The 20,818-nt window shown below is 44.9% G+C and overlaps 1 protein-coding gene across 1 annotated transcript in view; it reads left to right on the forward strand.

Moving 5' to 3' along the window:
• The first annotated feature begins 1,009 nt into the window (after positions 1 to 1,009).
• Positions 1,010 to 20,818, forward strand: part of LOC126470895 (trypsin-1-like) — a 219,482-nt gene continuing 199,673 nt past the window's right edge. Inside the window, exon 1 of the mRNA XM_050098919.1 lies at positions 1,010 to 1,045. Within this exon, the coding sequence (XP_049954876.1) occupies positions 1,010 to 1,045 (36 nt within the window). The remainder of the gene's footprint in view (positions 1,046 to 20,818) is intronic.

Here is a 20,818-nt window from a genome sequence, read left to right on the forward strand (position 1 = left end):
TAGGGACTGGGTTTTGTCTTGTCTTCATCATCATTTCATCCCAACGACACGCAAGTCGCAGAAGTGGCGTCAAGTATTTTTAGTTGTACAAGGTGACAGGTCTACCCGACGCGAGGGCCTAGCCACATGACATTTCATTTCATTTGAATTATTTTGTAATGAATACGGACGACGCGCTGGTTTCTACTACTAACGTTTGACCGCTATAGGCCCTCAGCTCATAGCGACACATATCCTGGCCGCGATGCCGAGGAAAAGGCGCTCAAAGCGTTTCAACTTTGCTTGCAGACATTGTCAGGCGCGGCCAGTGAAGAGGTCACAGTACCGCCGGGAGCCCCGCCAGCATGTTTATCCAAGCAGGCACTGCACTACCAGTGGCGGCTCTTCAGGTTGATGCACCACCAAACCCAGCTGTTCTAGAAGCCAGAGTCCTGCTGGTTGCTCCTAATGATGTTGCACCACCAGGCTCGACAATTCAAGCAGCCGATGTCCTGCTGGCTGCCCTCTCGGTCTCTGCCAGTCAAGAGGCTGCTGCCCTGCCAGCTTCTCCTCAACTCGACCTGTCTACGCAAGAAATCTCTGCCCGACCAGGAGCAATTGTTCTGACGACTCAGGACATCCCGGAGGCGAACCTGGCGTCCCACCTCTCGGACCAGACACTCATGGAGGTGTCACAGGTCTCGCGTAAGCGGGCAGCCGCGGCGGATACGGACGATACCTCGTCCGCTGCCGCAAATTTTTCTGTTCACAGGAAGCAGACTAAGAAGAAGGCGACTGACCAGGATGCTCCAGGGGCGTCAAATCCGGCTCATCCTCAGGACAATGGCTTCAAGAAGCCTTGGCAGAAGCTCACAGTCCGGGCACAGAAGCTTGAACAAGTACAACGACAACCAATCAAAACCTCGAACCGCTTCCCGAATGAGCCAGAACGGCTACTTACGCCATGAATGAAGACTCCAGCCTTCAACAGGGACCTCCACCGATTGTTCTGCAGTGGAAGGAAGACTACATGCCGTCGCCGATATCATGTGCTTCAAAACAAAGGGTGAGGACATCTACCAGGTCTTCCTTGCCACGATTGGAATGTATACCTCAGAGACAGGCAGGACAGTGAAGGGGGAGGCGTGTTTATAGCGATAAGAAGAGCAATAGTATTGAAGGAAATCGACGGAGATCCGAAATGTGAAAAAATTTGGGTGAAGGTCACGGTTAAAGCAGGCTCAGACATGGTAATTGGACGTCTCTATAGGCCCCCTGGCTCAGCAGCTGTTGTGGCTGAGCACCTGAAGGATAATTTGGAAAATATTTCGAGTTGATTTCCCCACCATGTTATAGTTCTGGGTGGAGATTTTAATTTGCCGGATATAGACTGGGAGACTCGAACGTTCATAACGGGTGGCAGGGACAAAGAATCCAGAGAAATTTTTTTAAGTGCTTTATTTGGAAACTACCTTGAGCAGTTAAACATAGAACCGACTCGTGGCGATAACATATTAGACCTTCTGGTGACAAACAGACCCGAACTATTTGAAATAGTTAACGCAGAACAGAGAATCAGCGATCATAAAGCAGTCACTGCATCGATGATTTCAGCCGTAAATAGAAATATTAAAAAAGGTAGGAAGATTTTCCTGTTTAGCAAAAGTGACAAAAAGCAGATTTCAGATTACCTGACGGCTCAACACAAAAGTTTTGCTTTAAGTACAGATAGTGTTGAGGATCAGTCGACAAAGTTTAAAACCATCGTACAATATGCGTTAGATGAGTATGTGCCAAGCAAGATCGTAAGAGACGGAAAAGAGCCACCGTGGTACAACAACCGAGTTAGAAAACTGCTGCAGAAGCAAAGGGAACTTCACAGCAACCATAAACATAACCAACGCGTTGCAGACAAACAAAAATTACGCGAAGTGAAATGTAATGTGAGGAGGTCCATGCGAGAGGCGTTCAATGAATTCGAAAGTAAAGTTCTATGTACTGACTTGGCAGAAAATCCTAAGAAATTTTGGTCTTATGTCAAAGCAGTAGGTGGATCAAAACAAAATATTCAGATACTCAGTGACCAAAATGGTACTGAAACAGAGGATGACAGACTAAGGGCCGAAATACTAAAAGTCTTTTTCCAAAGTTGTTTCACAGAGGAAGACTGCACTGTAGTTCCTTCTCTAGATTGTCGCACTGATGACAAAATGGTAGATATCGAAATAGACGACAGAGGGATAGAGAAACAATTAAAATCGCTCAAAAGAGGAAAGGCCCCTGGTCCTGATGGGATACCAGTTCGATTTTACACAGAGTACGCGAAGGAACTTGCCCCCCTTCTTGCTGCGGTGTACCGTAGGTCTCTAGAAGAGCGTAGCATTCCAAAGGATTGGAAAAGGGCACAGGTCATCCCGGTCTTCAAGAAGGGACTTCGAACAGATGTGCAAAACTATAGACCTATATCTCTAACGTCGATCAGTTGTAGAATTTTGGAACACGTATTATGTTCGAGTATAATGACTTTTCTGGAAACTAGAAATCTACTCTGTAGGAATCAGCATGGGTTTCGAAAAAGACCATCGTGTGAAACTCAGCTCGCGCTATTCGTCCACGACACTCAGAGGGCCATAGACACGGGTTTACAGGTAGATGCCGTGTTTCTTGACTTCCGCAAGGCGTACGATACAGTTCCCCACAGTCGTTTAATGAACAAAGTAAGAGCATATGGACTGTCAGACCAATTGTGTGATTGGATTGAAGAGTTCCTAGATAACAGAACGCAGCATGTCATTCTCAATGGAGAGAAGTCTTCCGAAGTAAGACTGATTTCAGGTGTGCCGTAGGGGAGTGTCGTAGGACCGTTGCTATTCACAATATACATAAATGACCTTGTGGATGACATCGGAAGTTCACTGAAGCTTTTTGCGGATGATGCTGTGGTATATCGAGAGGTTGTAACAATGGAAAATTGTACTAAAATACAGGACGATCTGCAACGAATTGACGCATGAAGCAGGGAATGGCAATTGAATCTCAATGTAGTCAAGTGTAATGTGCTGCGAATACATAGAAAGATCCCATATCATTTAGCTACAATATAGGAGGTCAGCAACTGGAAGCAGTTAATTCCATAAATTATCTGGGAGTACGAATTAGGAGTGATTTAAAATGGAATGATCATATAAAGTTGATCGTCGGTAAAGCAGATGCCAGACTGAGATTCATTGGAAGAATCCTAAGGAAATGGAATCCGAAAACAAAGGAAGTAGGTTACAGTACGCTTGTTCGCCCACTGCTTGAATACTGCTCAGCAGTGTGGGATCCATACCACATAGGGTTGACAGAAGAGATAGAGAAGATCCAACGGAGAGCAGCGCGCTTCGTTACAGGATCATTTAGTAATCGCGAAAGCGTTACGGAGATGATAGATAAACTCCAGTGGAAGACTCTGCGGGAGAGACGCTCAGTAGCTCGGTATGGGCTTTTGTTAAAGTTTCGAGAACATACCTTCACCGAAGAGTCAAGCAGTATATTGCTCCCTCCCACGTATATCTCGCGAAGAGACCATGAGGATAAAGTCAGAGAGATTAGAGCCCACACAGAGGCATACCGACAATCCTTCTTCCCACGAACAATACGAGACTGGAATAAAAGGGAGAACCGAGAGAGGCACTCAAGGTACCGTCCGCCACACACCGTCAGGTGGCTTGCGGAGTGTGGATGTAGATGTAGATGTAGATTGATGACCACCACAAACTAATGGCATTCATCTGGCAACAGGGTCTCCTCTGTTTCACACACAATGCTGAGCCCCTGAAGCTGCTGAAGGTGGTTCTCTACCATCTTCTCCTCAAGATGGCCCCTGACCACCTCAAACAATAGCTGATGAACAAGGGCTTAGTGGGTCACACAGTTGAACACATGAAGTGTCCCAGGGCACACAGGAACATGGTCCGGTTTTTCGTCATCCTGGTTGACAACTGTGTCAACTACAAGATCAACGTCGACTGTCTCACCGACATCTACGTCTCGGTCGAGACACCTCTAGCCGAGGGCAAGGGGTTGCAATGCTTCTTTTGTCAAGGTCTCTGCCATTTTTCCAAGGATTGTACCATGCCTGTCTGCTGCATCAAGTGTGCAGGGCAGCATCAGACCAAGGAATGCTCTAAGAAGAAATAACACTTACCACCACAGTGCTGCAACTGTAGTGGAAGGCATGTCGCTAGCTACATACTGCCCTGCAGTCAAGTCACACAACTGTGGCGGTAGGGTGGCACGCAATGTGCAGTGTGGAGTCAGCTACGCGTCTATCGCCAAAGCACAGGTGACTGATCAGTAGTCCACCTCCCAACATCGTGGATACTGCGGAGGACGCCCTCCTGAGGCTTTGGCCCGACACAGGCTGACTATGCTACCCATCACACTGCCACAGCCTTGTTGGCACAGTCTGCCTCCCCTGCAGCGACCACCCAGGCCAACTTGGTGCTCAGGGCTCCATACCTGTGGCCGCGCCGATTAATGGGGTTCCTGCAAACGAGCTTCGCACTCTGCTCCAGATCGTTATTATGGTCATGTCCCAACTCCCAGCGCTGGTCTCCACTGTCTCGATGGCCCTCCATGTCACCGTTGCCTCCATGCTGTAGATGGATAACGACCATGTCTATGGGCTGAAGATCTGCGTTTTCAACGCCTATAGTCTCTTCCCACAACAAGGAGCATTGAGGCAATAGATATTTGCCTCATCTGTGAGAACCACCTCAAGCCTGAAATCGCTGTCAGCGATGCGACCTTCATCTGCTACCAGACATATAAACTGACTGTCAGCGGGGTCACCACTGTCTACATCAAGACCTCTATCCAGCACCACCAGGTGTATATACCGCGGCTGGCAATGATTGAAGCCAGTGGTGTGCTGGTCCACATCACTGCTGGCAAGATCATGTGTATTGCAGCCTACCAGCTGCTGCGGGGTCTTCTTCAGAGTGCTGAATCGATGCCCTGCTGGCAGTGGAGGGGCGGCTTTTCATTGGTTGGGACTTCAATGCAAGGTCCATGCAGTGGAACTCTCGCCTCACCAATGGCAATGGAAGTCACCTCCTGCATTCTGCACGCCGGCCGCGGTGGTCTAGCGGTTCAGGCGCTCAGTCCGGAACTGCGCGACTGCTACGGTCGCAGGTTCGAATTTTGCCTCGGGCATGGATGTGTGTGATGTCCTTAGGTTAGTTAGGTTTAAGTAGTTCTAAGTTCTAGGGGACTGATGACCACAGATGTTAAGTCCCATAGTGCTCAGAGCCATTTGAACCATTTTTTGCATTCTGCACGGCAGCATGGCGCCACAGTAGTGGGACCTTTCGACTCAGTGATCTTTCCAGGTCATGGGCAGCCTGATGTCCTCAGTGTCGCCATCCTCAAGGGGATCGACCAGTTTAAATCTGTCAAGACAAGAACAGCCTTGTCATCAGATCACGTCCCCATGATCTTTGACATGGATGTGATCTGTGTGGCAGTCCAAGCTTGCCATAACTGTTGATGTCGAAGGATACAAGGCCAAGGTGCATGTCGCCTCCAACCTCCGACATACACCTGCTCCAATGGAGGAATGGGCCAAGGTGGCCCTCGCATTCCTCACTGATGCACTACTCTCAGCTGATGACGCTACCATACCTGGTTGGCCTCAACGACCATGGGACTTCTCCCATCACCTGCTGCCTCTCATCTTGGCAGACTTTGCTGCAAAAAATCGGCGGTCCTGTGAGTGGCAACACACGAATCACCTGGCCACGAAACGCCGACTAAACCAACTGGAACTGGAGATTAAGGCAGCTGTGGAGGCCCACTAGAACAGGGAGTGAGCTGACTAGGTCGCCACCCTCAACCCTGATGATGGCAGTGCGTGGCGTGTCGTACACAGTTCCTCTGGTGGAGAGAGTGCACCCCACCTCTGCCCGTCGACCAGGAACCCATCAGTGACGCCAACAGCAGTCCGTGTACTGGCTGACCCCATCCAAGCCAACTTCACACCAGTAGAGGATGCCATTGACAAGGCATACATATGTCTTATTGAGGAACGATTCCCCACCTTCCTGGTTGCCAGGGAGGAGGATGACATCATCGCACTCTCTGAGGAGGTCGCATCAAAATTTTGGACACTGAATGCCCAAAAGTGCAGTGGCAGTGATGGCGTTACTAGCACGCTCCTGCTGCACCTACTGCCAGTGGTACATGAACCTCTGGCAGATATCTTGAATGTGATCCTAGTTTTGGGAGTCTTCCTTTCTGTGTGGAACCATGCAGAAGTTGTGGCCATCCTGAAGCTCAACAAGGACCCACGATTGCTGTCAAGTTACCAGACCATTGGTCTGCTAATGGTCCTCTTGAAAGTGTTCAAATCAGGAACATTTTCTCCCAGATGAACGGTTTGGTTTTCGGGGTGGCCATGCCACCACTCACCAAATGTTGCATTTGATGGAGCTCATGATAAGGCACCTGGAGACGAGCGAATACATTGGGGCAGCATTCCTGTCTGTCTCCTGGGCCTTTGACTCCATGTGGTATGACATCCTTGTGTACAAGCTCTTTGTGCACAGGGTCCCAACATCGCAAGTGGTCTTCCTGAGGTCATACCTCTGTGGCCACTCGTTCCATGTGTGAGCCGACCAAGCGACGTCCACTGTCTGGCCTATTTGAGCTGGGAAGCCTCAGCGGTCCGTTCTTGGCCTCCTGCTTACCCCCTTTATGTGGCTGATGCGCTGCAGGTGGACAGGTTGAAGTTGACACTGCCCTGTTCACCAACAGCATGAACGCTCACTCCATGGGACGCCATCTACAACTATTCTGTGAGGCACTGGGGACTTGGTCCACTAAGCGGAGCCTCTGTTTCAACCCCACCAAGAGCCAGGCAGTTGTCTGCACTAAGAGGAAGATACTGCCAGACCTTGAACCAGTCACCATTGTGGGAGACCTCATCCTGTGGACCAAGACTGCAGTTTACCTCGGAGCCAAGATAGGACAGCGACGCTCGTGGGGTCCTCACATTCGTTGGGTTAGGAGAGGGCTGTAAGGCGCCTCCTCGTCTTATACCCTCTGCTGAACCCAGCGTCGAGCCTGCCTCCTCACCATGGCATTACGCTTTACCTTACACTGATATGCCCAGTGCTGGAGTATGCGGCCGAGGTGTGGGGCAATGCCACTGACACAAAGACAGTCACCCTGCAAAGGGTCCAAAACAGGGCGTTTAAATTCGCCCTGCGCAAGGACATAGGCCACACCACAGGCCAACAACACGCTGGCCGGAACTGATGCGGAAGTGATCCGGTTCCTAGCAGACTCAGGACAAAGCCAAATCAACTGTTAGGACCCTCAATCCGCCAGATCACAAATCACGGTCCCATCAGGTATTGCAGGAACAGCGCACTGTGATTAGCCTCCTCCAGGCGGAGTGTAGGAAGCTCTTCCAGCTGCTGCATCTGCGTCTGCAGTAGACACAGTAGACACAGACACTTTGCAACGAGCTATTAGCCTGTCCATGTCAGTCAAACGCCGGCTTAGGCGCTGCCTCGGATGACGTTACAGCCAGGCTGCTACTAAATGCAAGTTTTCGGAACAAATAGAAAGTGAACTCGCGAGGTCTGTACACCGTCCTGGATCGCTTACATTTCACGGAAGTAACTGTTTGTGTGCCGCCTGTAAAGTTAACAAAATCGCGTGGCAAGCGGTGAGAATATTTTCCACTTTTGTGGAACTTTGATGCTTAGAAGTCATGGCAAAGACCATTTTAATTGGAACTGACCGTAGAGGTCGCCTCTGAACTGCTCATAGTGGTGTTTATGATACAGACATCATTATTATTACTATCAGGAATATTACTACGTTTCTGTGTGTGAACTTTTACTGAATACATTAATCAGTCAGAACTCAAAACTTTTATTTATAATCGTAGTTCCTGATCCCACTGAGTGCATAGAGGGAAAGAAACATTTTCTTTGAGTGAGCACAAGAAGAAAGTGGACTTGCAGATTGAAAACTACAGTTAGTATGTTCTCCATCGCATTCTGACAGACAACAAAACTAGTTTCCAAGCTGTTGTAAAAAAAACGGCCTACTAAATATAATTAAACAAATTTTAAAATTAAGCCGCCGCCACACAATATGACCATCGTGAACCAGAAACACACTGAATCCAATCGTCTTTTTTATTTATTTCGTAACAGATTTCTCTACACCTAAAATATTCATAATTACTATTAAAAACAGTCTTGATCACGATTTATTTAACAAGGTGACCGGTTTCGACCACTACTGTGGTCATCTTCAGACCATTGAGTAGGAACCTCTTTCTGTTGGAGAATTCTCCAACAGAAAGAGGTTCCTACTCAATGGTCTGAAGATGACCACAGTAGTGGTCGAAACCGGTCACCTTGTTAAATAAATCGTGATCAAGACTGTTTTTAATAGTAATTATTTATAAGACATTGATCACCGCTGTTCCCATAATGCATTCAAAAGTAAAATATTCATGTTGATCCCATACATCAAACTTACTTTCGTAGTATTCTACTATGTTTTCAGTGTTGGAGCTTCCTGTATCTAATGAACACAGTGAGCAATTTGCACCATTTTTTTCGTTTTTAACTTCTGTCTGTTTTCTATTCACTAGTATTTTCCTTCTACACTCCTGGAAATTGAAATAAGAACACCGTGAATTCATTGTCCCAGGAAGGGGAAACTTTATTGACACATTCCTGGGGTCAGATACATCACATGATCACACTGACAGAACCACAGGCACATAGACACAGGCAACAGAGCATGCACAATGTCGGCACTAGTACAGTGTATATCCACCTTTCGCAGCAATGCGGGCTGCTATTCTCCCATGGAGACGATCGTAGAGATGCTGGATGTAGTCCTGTGGAATGGCTTGCCATGCCATTCCCACCTGGCGCCTCAGTTGGACCAGCCTTCGTGCTGGACGTGCAGACCGCGTGAGACGACGTTTCATCCAGTCCCAAACATGCTCAATGGGGGACAGATCCGGAGATCTTGCTGGCCAGGGTAGTTGTCTTACACCTTCTAGAGCACGTTGGGTGGCACGGGATACATGCGTACGTGCATTGTCCTGTTGGAACAGCAAGTTCCCTTGCCGGTCTAGGAATGGTAGAACGACGGGTTCGATGACGGTTTGGATGTACCGTGCACTATTCAGTGTCCCCTCGACGATCACCAGTGGTGTATGGCCAGTGTAGGAGATCGCTCCCCACACCATGATGCCGGGTGTTGGCCCTGTGTGCCTCGGTCGTATGCAGTCCTGATTGTGGCGCTCACCTGCACGGCGCCAAACACGCATACGACCATCATTGGCACCAAGGCAGAAGCGACTCTCATCGCTGAAGACGACACGTCTCCATTCGTCCCTCCATTCACGCCTGTCGCGACACCACTGGAGGCGGGCTGCACGATGTTGGGGCGTGAGCGGAAGACGGCCTAACGGTGTGCGGGACCGTAGCCCAGCTTCATGGAGACGGTTGCGAATGGTCCTCGCCGATACCCCAGGAGCAACAGTGTCCCTAATTTGCTGGGAAGTGGCGGTGCGGTCCCCTACGGCACTGCGTAGGATCCTACGGTCTTGGTGTGCATCCGTGCGTCGCTGCGGTCCGGTCCCAGGTCGACGGGCACGTGCACCTTCCGCTGACCACTGGCGACAACATCGATGTACTGTGGAGACCTCACGCCCCACGTGTAGAGCAATTCGGCGGTACGTCCACCCGGCCTCCCGCATGCCCACAATACGCCCTCGCTCAAAGTCCGTCAACTGCACATACGGTTGACGTCCACGCTGTCGCGGCATGCTACCAGTGTTAAAGACTGCGATGGAGCTCCGTATGCCACGGCAAACTGGCTGACACTGACGGCGGCGGTGCACAAATGCTGCGCAGCTAGCGCCATTCGACGGCCAACACCGCGGTTCCTGGTGTGTCCGCTGTGCCGTGCGTGTGTTCATTGCTTGTACAGCTCTCTCGCAGTGACCGGAGCAAGTATGGTGGGTCTGACACACTGGTGTCAATGTGTTCTTTTTTCCATTTCCAGGAGTGTATTATCTTTTTTGTGCCTTTTTCCGTTTCCTTTCTTTTCTTACCCCTCTTTTTCTTTACAGTTTGAATATTTTCAGCAGAGTTTAGCACTTTGGATACAGTTGCTGCCTTCCTCTTCAAATTCACGGGTGTATCAATAGAAGGAGCAGGTAATTTTCTTCCAAAAGATGATGTTTGTGTTGGCCTAGGAGTAGCCTGTTTTGTCGTGGTAATGTTGGAAGTTTTAGGTTTTGTAGGAGTAGAGCCCGAAGTTTTGTCAGTAACGGCATTTGACTCGTGCAGGTAGCTGTGCTGTTTTGGTGTGGTTGGGGTTACTAGTTTTTTTGATGAGCTTTGAAGTGGTTGGTTGGCCTACATGAGATTTTGCTCTTCCGACAAATAACCGTAGTCTGGTACCTCGGCTGTCTTCAGTGGGGTTATTCCACATGTCTTGAAGCTAAGTTTCATTGTGGCTCATCTCTCCTACATTAAAACACGCGATCTATCTTTCCCAAATAACACTGGTCCATCCCTCTCGATTGTCTGGGAGAGATGGATCACCCCGACTTCTATCTGCAGATAGCGAACTCAGTGGCCATTTTAGATTAGTTTCATGCATACACATTTGTCAAGCTAGTAGTAAAATAACTGCATCAGTATTGTGCCTTAATAGTAAAGTTATGTAACTACCCGACAAAAATTTTCAGCTTACCAGGACAGAGAATGTTGGTTTTCTCCAGAACTAATATGAAAATAACAGCAAAACTTTTGCACCACGTTTTTTCGCAAAAGAGCTTTCTCACAGGTAGTGGGAGCTGCTGCCTACAGCGCATTTGTAAAATACGCCAATGGTCCTTCTCACCCAGGAGTCCAACTCTCTCGGACTTAACCTTACGTGACTTGCCACGGGATACAGACACGCTTAGAAATATCGAAGACATTTACATCTACGTCTGCATCTATACTCAGCAAGCTACCTTACAATGCCTGACGTTGGGTACTTTGTGTACCAGTGTCACTTCCCTCTTTGCTTGGTGCGTGGGAAGAACTATTGCTGGTAAGCCTCCGAGTGACCTCGGATCTCTCTGACTTTACTTCCATGGTCATGTCACGAGCTATAAGCAGGAGGAAGCAATATATTGGTTGAACCTCTAACAAAACACGCTACTGTTCTTGGAATCTTCTCTATTTCCTCTACTAATCTCATCTAGTACTTATCTCAGACAGCCGGGAAATATTCGAGCATTGGTCTAATGAGTGTTTTGTAAGCTACCGACTTTGTAGTTGAACTACATTTCTTGAAGATTCTTCCATTGTATATGAGTCTGGCATCTCTTTTACCAGTGATTAATTTTATGTGGTCATTTCACCTTAAATCGCTGTTTGCGAATATTCCCAGATATTTAACGGATATGAGTGCGTCCAGTGCTCGTTCTGAAATCATGTAATCATCCAATAATGTGTATTTCGCTGTATTTATACGCAGTGCCCTACTTTTGTTTATGGTGAGCGTCAACAACCAGTAGCGGCACTAAGCATCGATCCTCTTCAGGTCTTTCTGGATTTCGCTACAATTTTCTACCCTTACGACTTCTCTTTATACGACGGCATCTTCCGCGAAAAGCCTCACGAAGCTTCCGACTCTATGTACCAAATCATTTATACATATTGTGAAAAGAAATAGTCCTATAAAATTCCGTTGGGGCACTCCCGAAGTTACTTCTGCGTCTGAAGATTACTCTCCGTTGAGAATGATGCGCTGTGTTCTGTTTGGTAGAAACTCTTCAGTCCAGTCACACAGCTAGCCTGATATTCTGTACGCTCGTACTAGGCAGTGTGGAACCGTCTCGAACGACTTCCGGAGGTCACGGAACACGTGTCAACCTCGGCGTCGGAATCTACTTGTTTCTGACAAGTGAGCCTCGTGGACGAACGGAGCGAGTTACGTTTCATACGGTCGTTGTTTTCGGAACCCATGTTGATTCCTACAGATGTGTTTTCGGTCTCTAGGAATTTCAAAACATGTGAACATAAAACATGTTCCAAAATTCTACAACAGACGAACATCAGATGTGTAGGAACATAGTTTTATTCGTCTCTTGGCCGGCCCTTCTAAAAGACTATATTACATTCGATGTTGGATGAACATTTATCTGTGAAATTACATGTTCCCAGTTGATTTCGTGCAGTTTTAGCAACGATCAAAAGCAAGCTCGTATCAATTGACGTAAGGAATTCGGTCGAGGAAATGTAAAATCGCTATACATCACAGTGGCAGAAAACGAAAGTGTACAGTAGCAGTCAACCGCTTGGGTGTCCCAAGATGAACCAAAAAGAACCAAAGTAATTCGTTCGTGAAGCATTTCCAAGAAAATAACCTCTTGTTTCTTTGGTTACACTCGACATGTTGCGATCAATTGCCTTAGAAGACAAAAAACAGTTAGTTAATACTGAATGGCTTAAAACTATTTGATTGCCATAAATCACTGATGAAATAAGGATAAACAATCGAAGACACAACATCGTTCTTCATCATAAGAGTTCCAGCTGTCACACAACTCTGAAAGGGCTGCAACACAATGCCAAGTTTTATGTTACGAATTTTGATACCAACAAAACAAACCCACATGCAACTGATTTTCATCCCCTTGACAATGTGGCGATCAATATTGAAAGGGTCCTGAAGTGAGAATCAGATTCAGTACCAGCATATTATTAAATGTTCAAATGTGTGTGAATTCCTAAGGGCAGCATATAATCAGATTTTTATGATACCTATTAGTATCCTGATTATTTGTGTACCAGTGTGCACATTTTGAATGCAGGAGTACGGAGAGAGTTCTCTATTTCTCGTAACAGTTTTTCGTTTTTCGCGGATATTATGGCAGGTGTGTGGGTCACATATATTACATTAACTGTGGACAATTTACACTCGAACTGGCAGAATCTATAATTACAGGAGAAGGGGTTTATCTTGAGTAGTAAGGTAGAGGTCGCTCTCTGACACAGTCGTAATTTCGCATGGGGAAAGAAGGACGAAAACAAAGGGACCACTTATTTTGCCTTACGTGACAACACTCAAGAGTTTCTGAGAAAATGACAGTCAAATTTCAATGCTAGTTCTTTAGTTTGTTCTCGTGGCGTTAAATCAAAGGGAGTCGGTAGCGCAGTGACTAAAAGCACTGTTTTCAAAATTTGTGCTTCGTATTCAGATCCAGTCACATTTTTTCTGGTGTTCTCGCGGAATTATGCAACATCAATATTTTTGTAACATCGAGAAATACATTTGAGTTATTCATAACTAAAATAAGCATTTCAACTCTTACAATTAACAGATTTTATCATCACCAATCTTATATTACCTTATGCAATTAAATATAATTGAAAATGAAAAACGCATAAATTATAGTGTTTCATTTTCTGCCTTGATTTTTTACTCTTACACTTCAAGAGAACCAATGCTCTTCCTAGCGTGATATATATCATAAAAACAATCAAAGCATGAACATTCAGAGCACCATGAGCAACGTGTGAAGGTACATATGTCACAGTCACATTTTTTGGTGTGAATATCACTAGGTCAAGCAACCTCGTTAACGTTGCTAAGTACCTCGCGCTCTAGCGATGATTTCGCGGCAAACCAGGCATCTGGAGCCTGCAATTGATAACGGCTCCTGGCGTGTATTTTATTACAGGTATTGCTTATACTTGTGATTTCCGTTTGCTGCTCGATGAGAAAGGGCACTTCTGTAATGTGAAAATGTAATTCTTTACCTTTCAGTAAAGGTACATGTCGTAGGGTTGATACGACGGCATACACTTTGGCGGAATTACTTTTAATGAAAAAGTTGATATTTCGATTTCCTCGTCAACCAGGCCGTCGTATAAGGAAGGATAGCTCCGTACACCCCAGGAGTCAATAATGTACAGATACGACTCCATTTTTAAGTCAGATCATAAAAATTTGCCCAAAAAGTTTTGTGAGCCTTTCATTGAAATTAATTCCGCCAAAGTGTATGCACTGGTCGTAGGGGATCTCGTAGCTGCTCTTTTCCGAAGCACAAATATCCTAATGCGGTATGACATAAAACATGAGAGTCCTGGCTTCCATTACAATTGCTCAAAGCCACACAAAACAACATTACACAACAACAACAATAACAACATCAACAACAACAACAGAAAGACCTGTCTACATACGTGTAATTCTCCTCAACAGCAATTCCAAGCACGATTTTAAGTGTTTGTTTACTCATCATTTGCCTTCAGTATAAACCCCGGTATCAACGGTTTGTTGAATGTACCTTTAATAAATGTACAGGACAGTAGGCCTACTTCTAGGCGTGAAATGTCGTTCAAGTCAGAAGTAGAATAACCGAATGTAAAATCTATAAACGAAAGCGTCTGTATTTACATGGAAAGATACATCGGTAATGACAAAAATACGTTTGTTTATATTATAATGAAATCACCAGAATAATGCAGAAGCTCATATGCCACGAAGATCACGCATAAGACGACATAAAATACGAAAAACTCACTTCATTACCAGGATCATTTCCCGAAACGTGTCGTTTCTGTGACTGGCTCATTTCCCGAAACGTGTCGTTTCTGTGACTGGCTGCAGCAACTGCTATTGAATAACAAAAACAAACATATGATCCTGTGCTAGTAGACGACTAGTATTTCCCAACTTGATGCTGCAGAACATGGCGGCTAAATTTTAAATTGGCTTCATACATGGCGGCGCCTTGACCAATTTATGTTGTTAATATAGGTCGTTGGCTGTCACCCAAGACAAAATAATTTGACCCGACCTATGATGGGTTCCCCTTGTTAGCGGAAACGTGTGAACAAAGGAGCCGCTCGTTCAGATTAGTGTAGAACACGCTGCTTTAGACGGACCACGCCGCCACTGCAGCAGAGTCCTCTTACTCTCCGTAATTACGTTCCGTGCCCTAAGGACAGGCATTGTTAGATGGCTCGAAGCAAAGTTGGTGACAGTGGGTGGGCGGATGCCCTCTCATAACGCCGCCACTATTCCCCCCCCCCTTCCCCCTTCCGGTACGGAATTCGTGTACCCCAACTGTCTGCCCCTAGTGTGAATCAAGTACAAGTGAGGTAACGTTTTCGAAGTGTATCTCAGGTGGGACGTTGGATGTGGGAAATCGTCTAGAAACAAGTCCAGGCTGGCCAGTACACCAGTCCCCGTTGTTAATCCTCTGGCTGAATTCGATTTGGGGCCAGCACACCTCCCCAAATCCCGGAAGAGGCACTTTAACGCTCTTGGTATTTTTTTTTTTTTAATTTATACAAGTTCCGTAGGACCAAATTGAGGAGAAAATCTCCGAGATCATGGAACGTGTCAGTATATAATATTACAACATAAAAGTAATAGCAGATAAAAATAAATCTTTATAAACCAGAAAAAAGTCATTCCATACGTTTAAGTAAACGTAATCAACAATACAACAAGAATAAGCAAAGTAGACTAATTTTCCTCACTCACTTCTGATGCCATTCGAATAGTAAAAATGGCAGTATTAAGTCTTTGAACAAGATCCTGAACGTGGGCTTTCCACGACAGCTTACTATCTATCTGAACACCTAGCAATCTGAACTGTTCAGTTTCACTAATAATATGCCCATTCTGTGAAATTAAAACGCCAGGTTTCTTGAATTGTGTTTTAGAAACTGTAAAAACTGAGCTTTACTGTGATTTAGCGTTAGTTTATTTTCTACAAGGTATGAACATAGGTCATGTACTGCACTATTTGAAACCGAGCCAATGTTGCACACAACGTCCTTCACTATCAAGCTAGTGTCATCAGCAAACAGAAATATTTTAGAGTTACCCGTAATACTAGATGGACTATCATTTATATAAATAAGGAATAGGAGTGGCCCCAACACTGATCCCTGGGGCACCCCCCACTTGACAGTTCCCTACTCAGACCCTACATCACAGCCATTATCAACATTGTGAATAATGACCTTTTGCTGCCTGTTGCTAAAGTAAGAGGTGAACCAATTGTGAGCTACTCCCAGTATTCTGTAATGGTCCAACTTCTGGAGCTATATTTTGTGATCAAGACAATCAAATGCCTTAGTTAAATCAAAAAATATGCCAAGGGTTCGAAACCTTTTGTTTATCCCATCCAGTAACTCACAGAGAAAAGAGAATCTAGCATTTTCAGTTGTTAAACGACTTCTAAAGTGTGATATGAAATGATCAATTATCCTTACATACACAGTCTTTTCACTAACTTTTGCGAATACTAATGGCATAGAAATAGGTCTAAATTATCTACATTATCCCTTTCCCCCTTTTTATAAAGCGGGTTTAGGGCTACTGAGTACTTTAATCGCTCAGGAAACTGACCATTCCCAAAGGAAAAATTACAAATATGGGTAAATACTGGGCTAACATGTACAGCACAGTACTTTAATATTCTGCTAGACACTCCATCATAACCAAGAGAGTCCTTAGTCTTCAGTGATTTAATTCTTGACTCAATCTCCCTCTTATATGTATCACAGAGGAGTATTCCAGACATCAATCTCGGAAAGGCATTTGCAAAGAAAGTTATATGATTTCCTTTAGAAACTAAAGTTTTATTTAATTCACCAGAAATGCTTAGAAAACGATTGTTAAATACTGTACATATATCTGATTTATCAGTAACAGAAATATTTTTACTACGAACTGAATTTATATCATCGACCTTGTGCTGCTGACCAGACATTTCCTTCACAACTAACCATATGGTTTTAGTTTTATCCTGTGAATTGTCTATTGTATTTGCATACCACATACTCTTTTCCTTCCTAATAACATTTTTAAGCACCTTACAGTACTGTTTGTAATGGGCTACTGTAGCTTGATTGTGACTACTTCTAACCTTTTGATATAACTCCCGCTTTGTTTTACGAAATATCCTTATCCCACTAGTCAGCCACCAGGGCTGCATATTACTGCTTAGAACGTTCTAATGGAAAGCAACTCTCAAAGAGCATGAGAAATGTGTTAAGGAAAGCATTGTATTTATAATCTGTGTTATCGGCACTATAAACATCATGCCACTCTTGTTCCTTGACAAGGTTTAAAAAACTCTCTGTTGCTGTTGGATTTAACTTTCCTACATAGTTTGTAATTAAATACAACATTTGTTTGAGTACAAAAGCCTTTTACTGTTAAAATTTGTGCATCATGGTCTGAAAGGCCATTCACGCTTTTACTAACAGAATGCCCATCTAGTAATGAAGAATGAATAAAAATATTGTCTATGGCTGTCTAATGTTCCCCTGCACACTAGTTGGAAAAAGTACAGTCTGTATCAGATCATATGAATATAGGAGATCTATCAGCATCCTTTTTCTTGCACCATCATATACAAAATTTATATTGAAGTCACCATACATAACTAATTTCTGGTACTTCCTACAAAGTGAATCAAGAACTCTCTCTAGCTTGAGCAGATATGCTCTGAAGCCAGAGTTAGGAGACCTATAAACAACAACAATTAGAAGTTTAGTTTCACTAAATTCAACTGCCCCTGCACAACATTCAAATATCTGTTCAGTGCCGTGTCGTGATACATCTATGGACTCAAATGGAATAATGTTTTTACGTACATAGCCACTCCCCCACCCAGCTTACCTTGTGGGACCTCTTCTCAGCCGTGTACTTTGTAAATGATTAGGAATTTGAAACGTTGAAATATGTGGTATGTTACTTATATCTTTGATTGCAATTTCTCTTTGTAAAGTTCAGATTTCGCGTACCTGTTGTGTCCAATGATCACTGAGAACTTTTCCTTAACAGGTTTCAGTTATTATGACCTGAATCTGTGCAGTTTTTACGAAACAGGGATGCACCCATATATAGTTGTTTGAGTCACTCGAGTTATGTCTTAATTTGATTAACTACGGGAAAGTGAAACCCTTACGTCACACACGTGTGTAGAATATACCGAAGCGTTCGGAGGCTCGACTTTTTATAGAATTTCCTGTGTAATACATCGTAAGTTTTGTAACAAGCATGAGATTTACTTTGTTCCTGGGAGACACAATTCAAAAGGTGTGATGAACATGGGTACACTTAGCTCAACGTGATTCAACTCTAAATCTAAAGAATGAGAATAAGGCAATCGTATTTTTCTTTTCTTGGATCTTATTAATCTGTAGCGAAAACGATATATCTTCCCTTTGTTCATCACACGCCATGCCTTCTGTCTTGGGATCGATATATCATTCAGCAGGAGAATTAATAAGAAATCATTCATATTAAATAATGCGAATACGTCAGCCCATTGCACTATAACTTTTTCGAAAATATACCACTACATGATTTTTCTTTCAGCTTTGTCTTTCGACGTGAGCAGACTATGAACAAGATTACAGGTAGGTGGTGAATTGTCCTACAAATCCACATTACTGCCAGGATGTTTCAGATGTGGCTGGGTGCACCACAGTACAACAGATGGTATGGGTTCTCTCCATGCACTCAAAAATGCTATCTGGTTTGCGCTTTTGGTTAGAGAATAGTACACTACTGGCCATTAACATTACTATACCAAGAAGAACTGCAGATGATAAACGGGTATTCATTGGACAAATATAATATACTAGAACTGACATGTGATTACAATTTCACGCAATTTGGGTGCATAGATCCTGAGAAATCAGTACCCAGAACAACCACCTCTGGCCGTAATAACGGCCTTGATACGCTTGGGTATTGAGTCAAACAGAGCTTGGATGGCGTGTACAGGCACAGCTGCCCATGCAGCTTCAACACGATACCACAGTTCATGAAGAGTAGTGACTGGCGTATTGCGACGAGCCAGTTGCTCGGCCACCATTGACCAGACGTTCTCAATTGGTGAGAGATCTGGAGAATGTGCTGGCCAGGGCAGCAGTCGAACATTTTCTGTATCCAGAAAGGCCCGTACAGGACCTGCAACATGCGGTCGTGCACTATCCTGCTGAAATGTAGGGTTTCGCAGGGATCGAATGAAGGGTAGAGCCACGGTTCGTAACACATCTGAAATGTAACGTCCACTGTTCAAAGTGCCGTCAATGCGAACAAGAGGTGACCGAGACGTGTAACCAATGGCGCCCCATACCATCACGCCGGGTGATACGCCAGTAAGGCGATGACAAATACACGCTTCCAATGTGCGTTCACCGCGATGTCGCTAAACACGGATATGACCATCAAGAAGCTGTAAATAGAACCTGGATTCATCCGAAAAAATTACTTTTTGCCATTCGTGCACCCAGGTTCGTCGTTGAGTACACCATCGCAGGCGCTCCTGTCTGTGATGCAGCTTCAAGGGTAACCGCAGCCATGGTCTCCGAGCCGATAGTCCATGCTGCTGCAAACGTCGTCGAACCTTTCGTGCAGATGGTTGTTGTCTTGCAAACGTCCCCATCTGTTGACTCAGGGATCGAGACGTGGCTGCACGATCCGTTACAGCCATGCGGATAAGATGCCTGTCATCTCGACTGCTAGTGATACGAGGCCGTTGGGATCCAGCACGGCATTCCGTATTACTCTCCTGAACCCACCAATTCCATTATTCTGCTAACAGTCATTGGATCTCGACCAATGCGAGCAGCAATGTCGCGATACGATAAACCGCAATCGCGATAGGCTACGATCCGACCTTTATAAAAGTCGGAAAAGTGATGGTACGCATTTCTCCTCCTTACACGAGGCATCACAACAGCGTTTCACCAGGCAACGCTGGTCAACTGCTGTTTGTGTGTGAGAAATCGGTTGGAAATTTTCCTCATGTCAAAACAAGGATAATGGAATGTAGTCTAATTAAGTCGGGTGATGCTGAGGGAATTAGATTAGGAAATGAGGCACTTAAAGTAGTAAAGGAGTTTTGCTATTTGGGGAGCAAAATAACTGATGATGGTCGAAGTAGAGAGGATATAAAATGTAGGCTGGCAATGGCGAGGAAAGCGTTTCTGAAGAAGAGAAATTTGTTAACATCCAGTATTGATTTAAGTGTCAGGAAGTCATTTCTGAAAGTATTCGTATGGAGTGTAGCCATGTATGGAAGTGAAACATGGACGATAAATAGTTTGGACAAGAAGAGAATAGAAGCTTTCGAAATGTGGTGCTACAGAAGAATGCTGAAGATTAGATGGGTGGATCACATAACTAATGAGGAAGTATTGAATAGGATTGGGGAGAAGAGAAGTTTGTGGCACAACTTGACCAGAAGAAGGGATCGGTTGGTAGGACATGTTCTGAGGCATCAAGGGATCACCAATTTAGTTTTGGAGGGCAGCGTGGAGGGTAAAAATCGTAGGGGGAGACCAAGAGATGAATACACTAAGCAGATTCAGAAGGATGTAGGTTGCAGTAAGTACTGGGAGATGAAAAAGCTTGCACAGGATAGAGTAGCATGGAGAGCTGCATCAAACCACTCTCAGGACTGAAGACCACAACAACAACAACAGCAACATTGATTAACATAGATTGGAGGATAAAATTTTTTCTGTTACGCTCAAATATTGAATTTTAAGCGAATTGAAGATAAATTATCGTTCAGATGTGTATGTATCAGTGAGATGTGCCTGTATATTACACGGGCCAGTCACAGTAATGTGACCACCGCCTATGTTCGACGTCAACGTGCTTCCATTCAGTTCCTTGATGACCAATCTGATGTTGCAGTTTAAGATGGCAGAACGAAAGCCGAAAATTTAAATTTCACGTTCAAGAAATCGTTCACACAGGAGAAGCG

Source organism: Schistocerca serialis, chromosome 3 (assembly GCF_023864345.2).
Source record: "Schistocerca serialis cubense isolate TAMUIC-IGC-003099 chromosome 3, iqSchSeri2.2, whole genome shotgun sequence".
NCBI classification, from domain to species: domain Eukaryota; kingdom Metazoa; phylum Arthropoda; class Insecta; order Orthoptera; family Acrididae; genus Schistocerca; species Schistocerca serialis.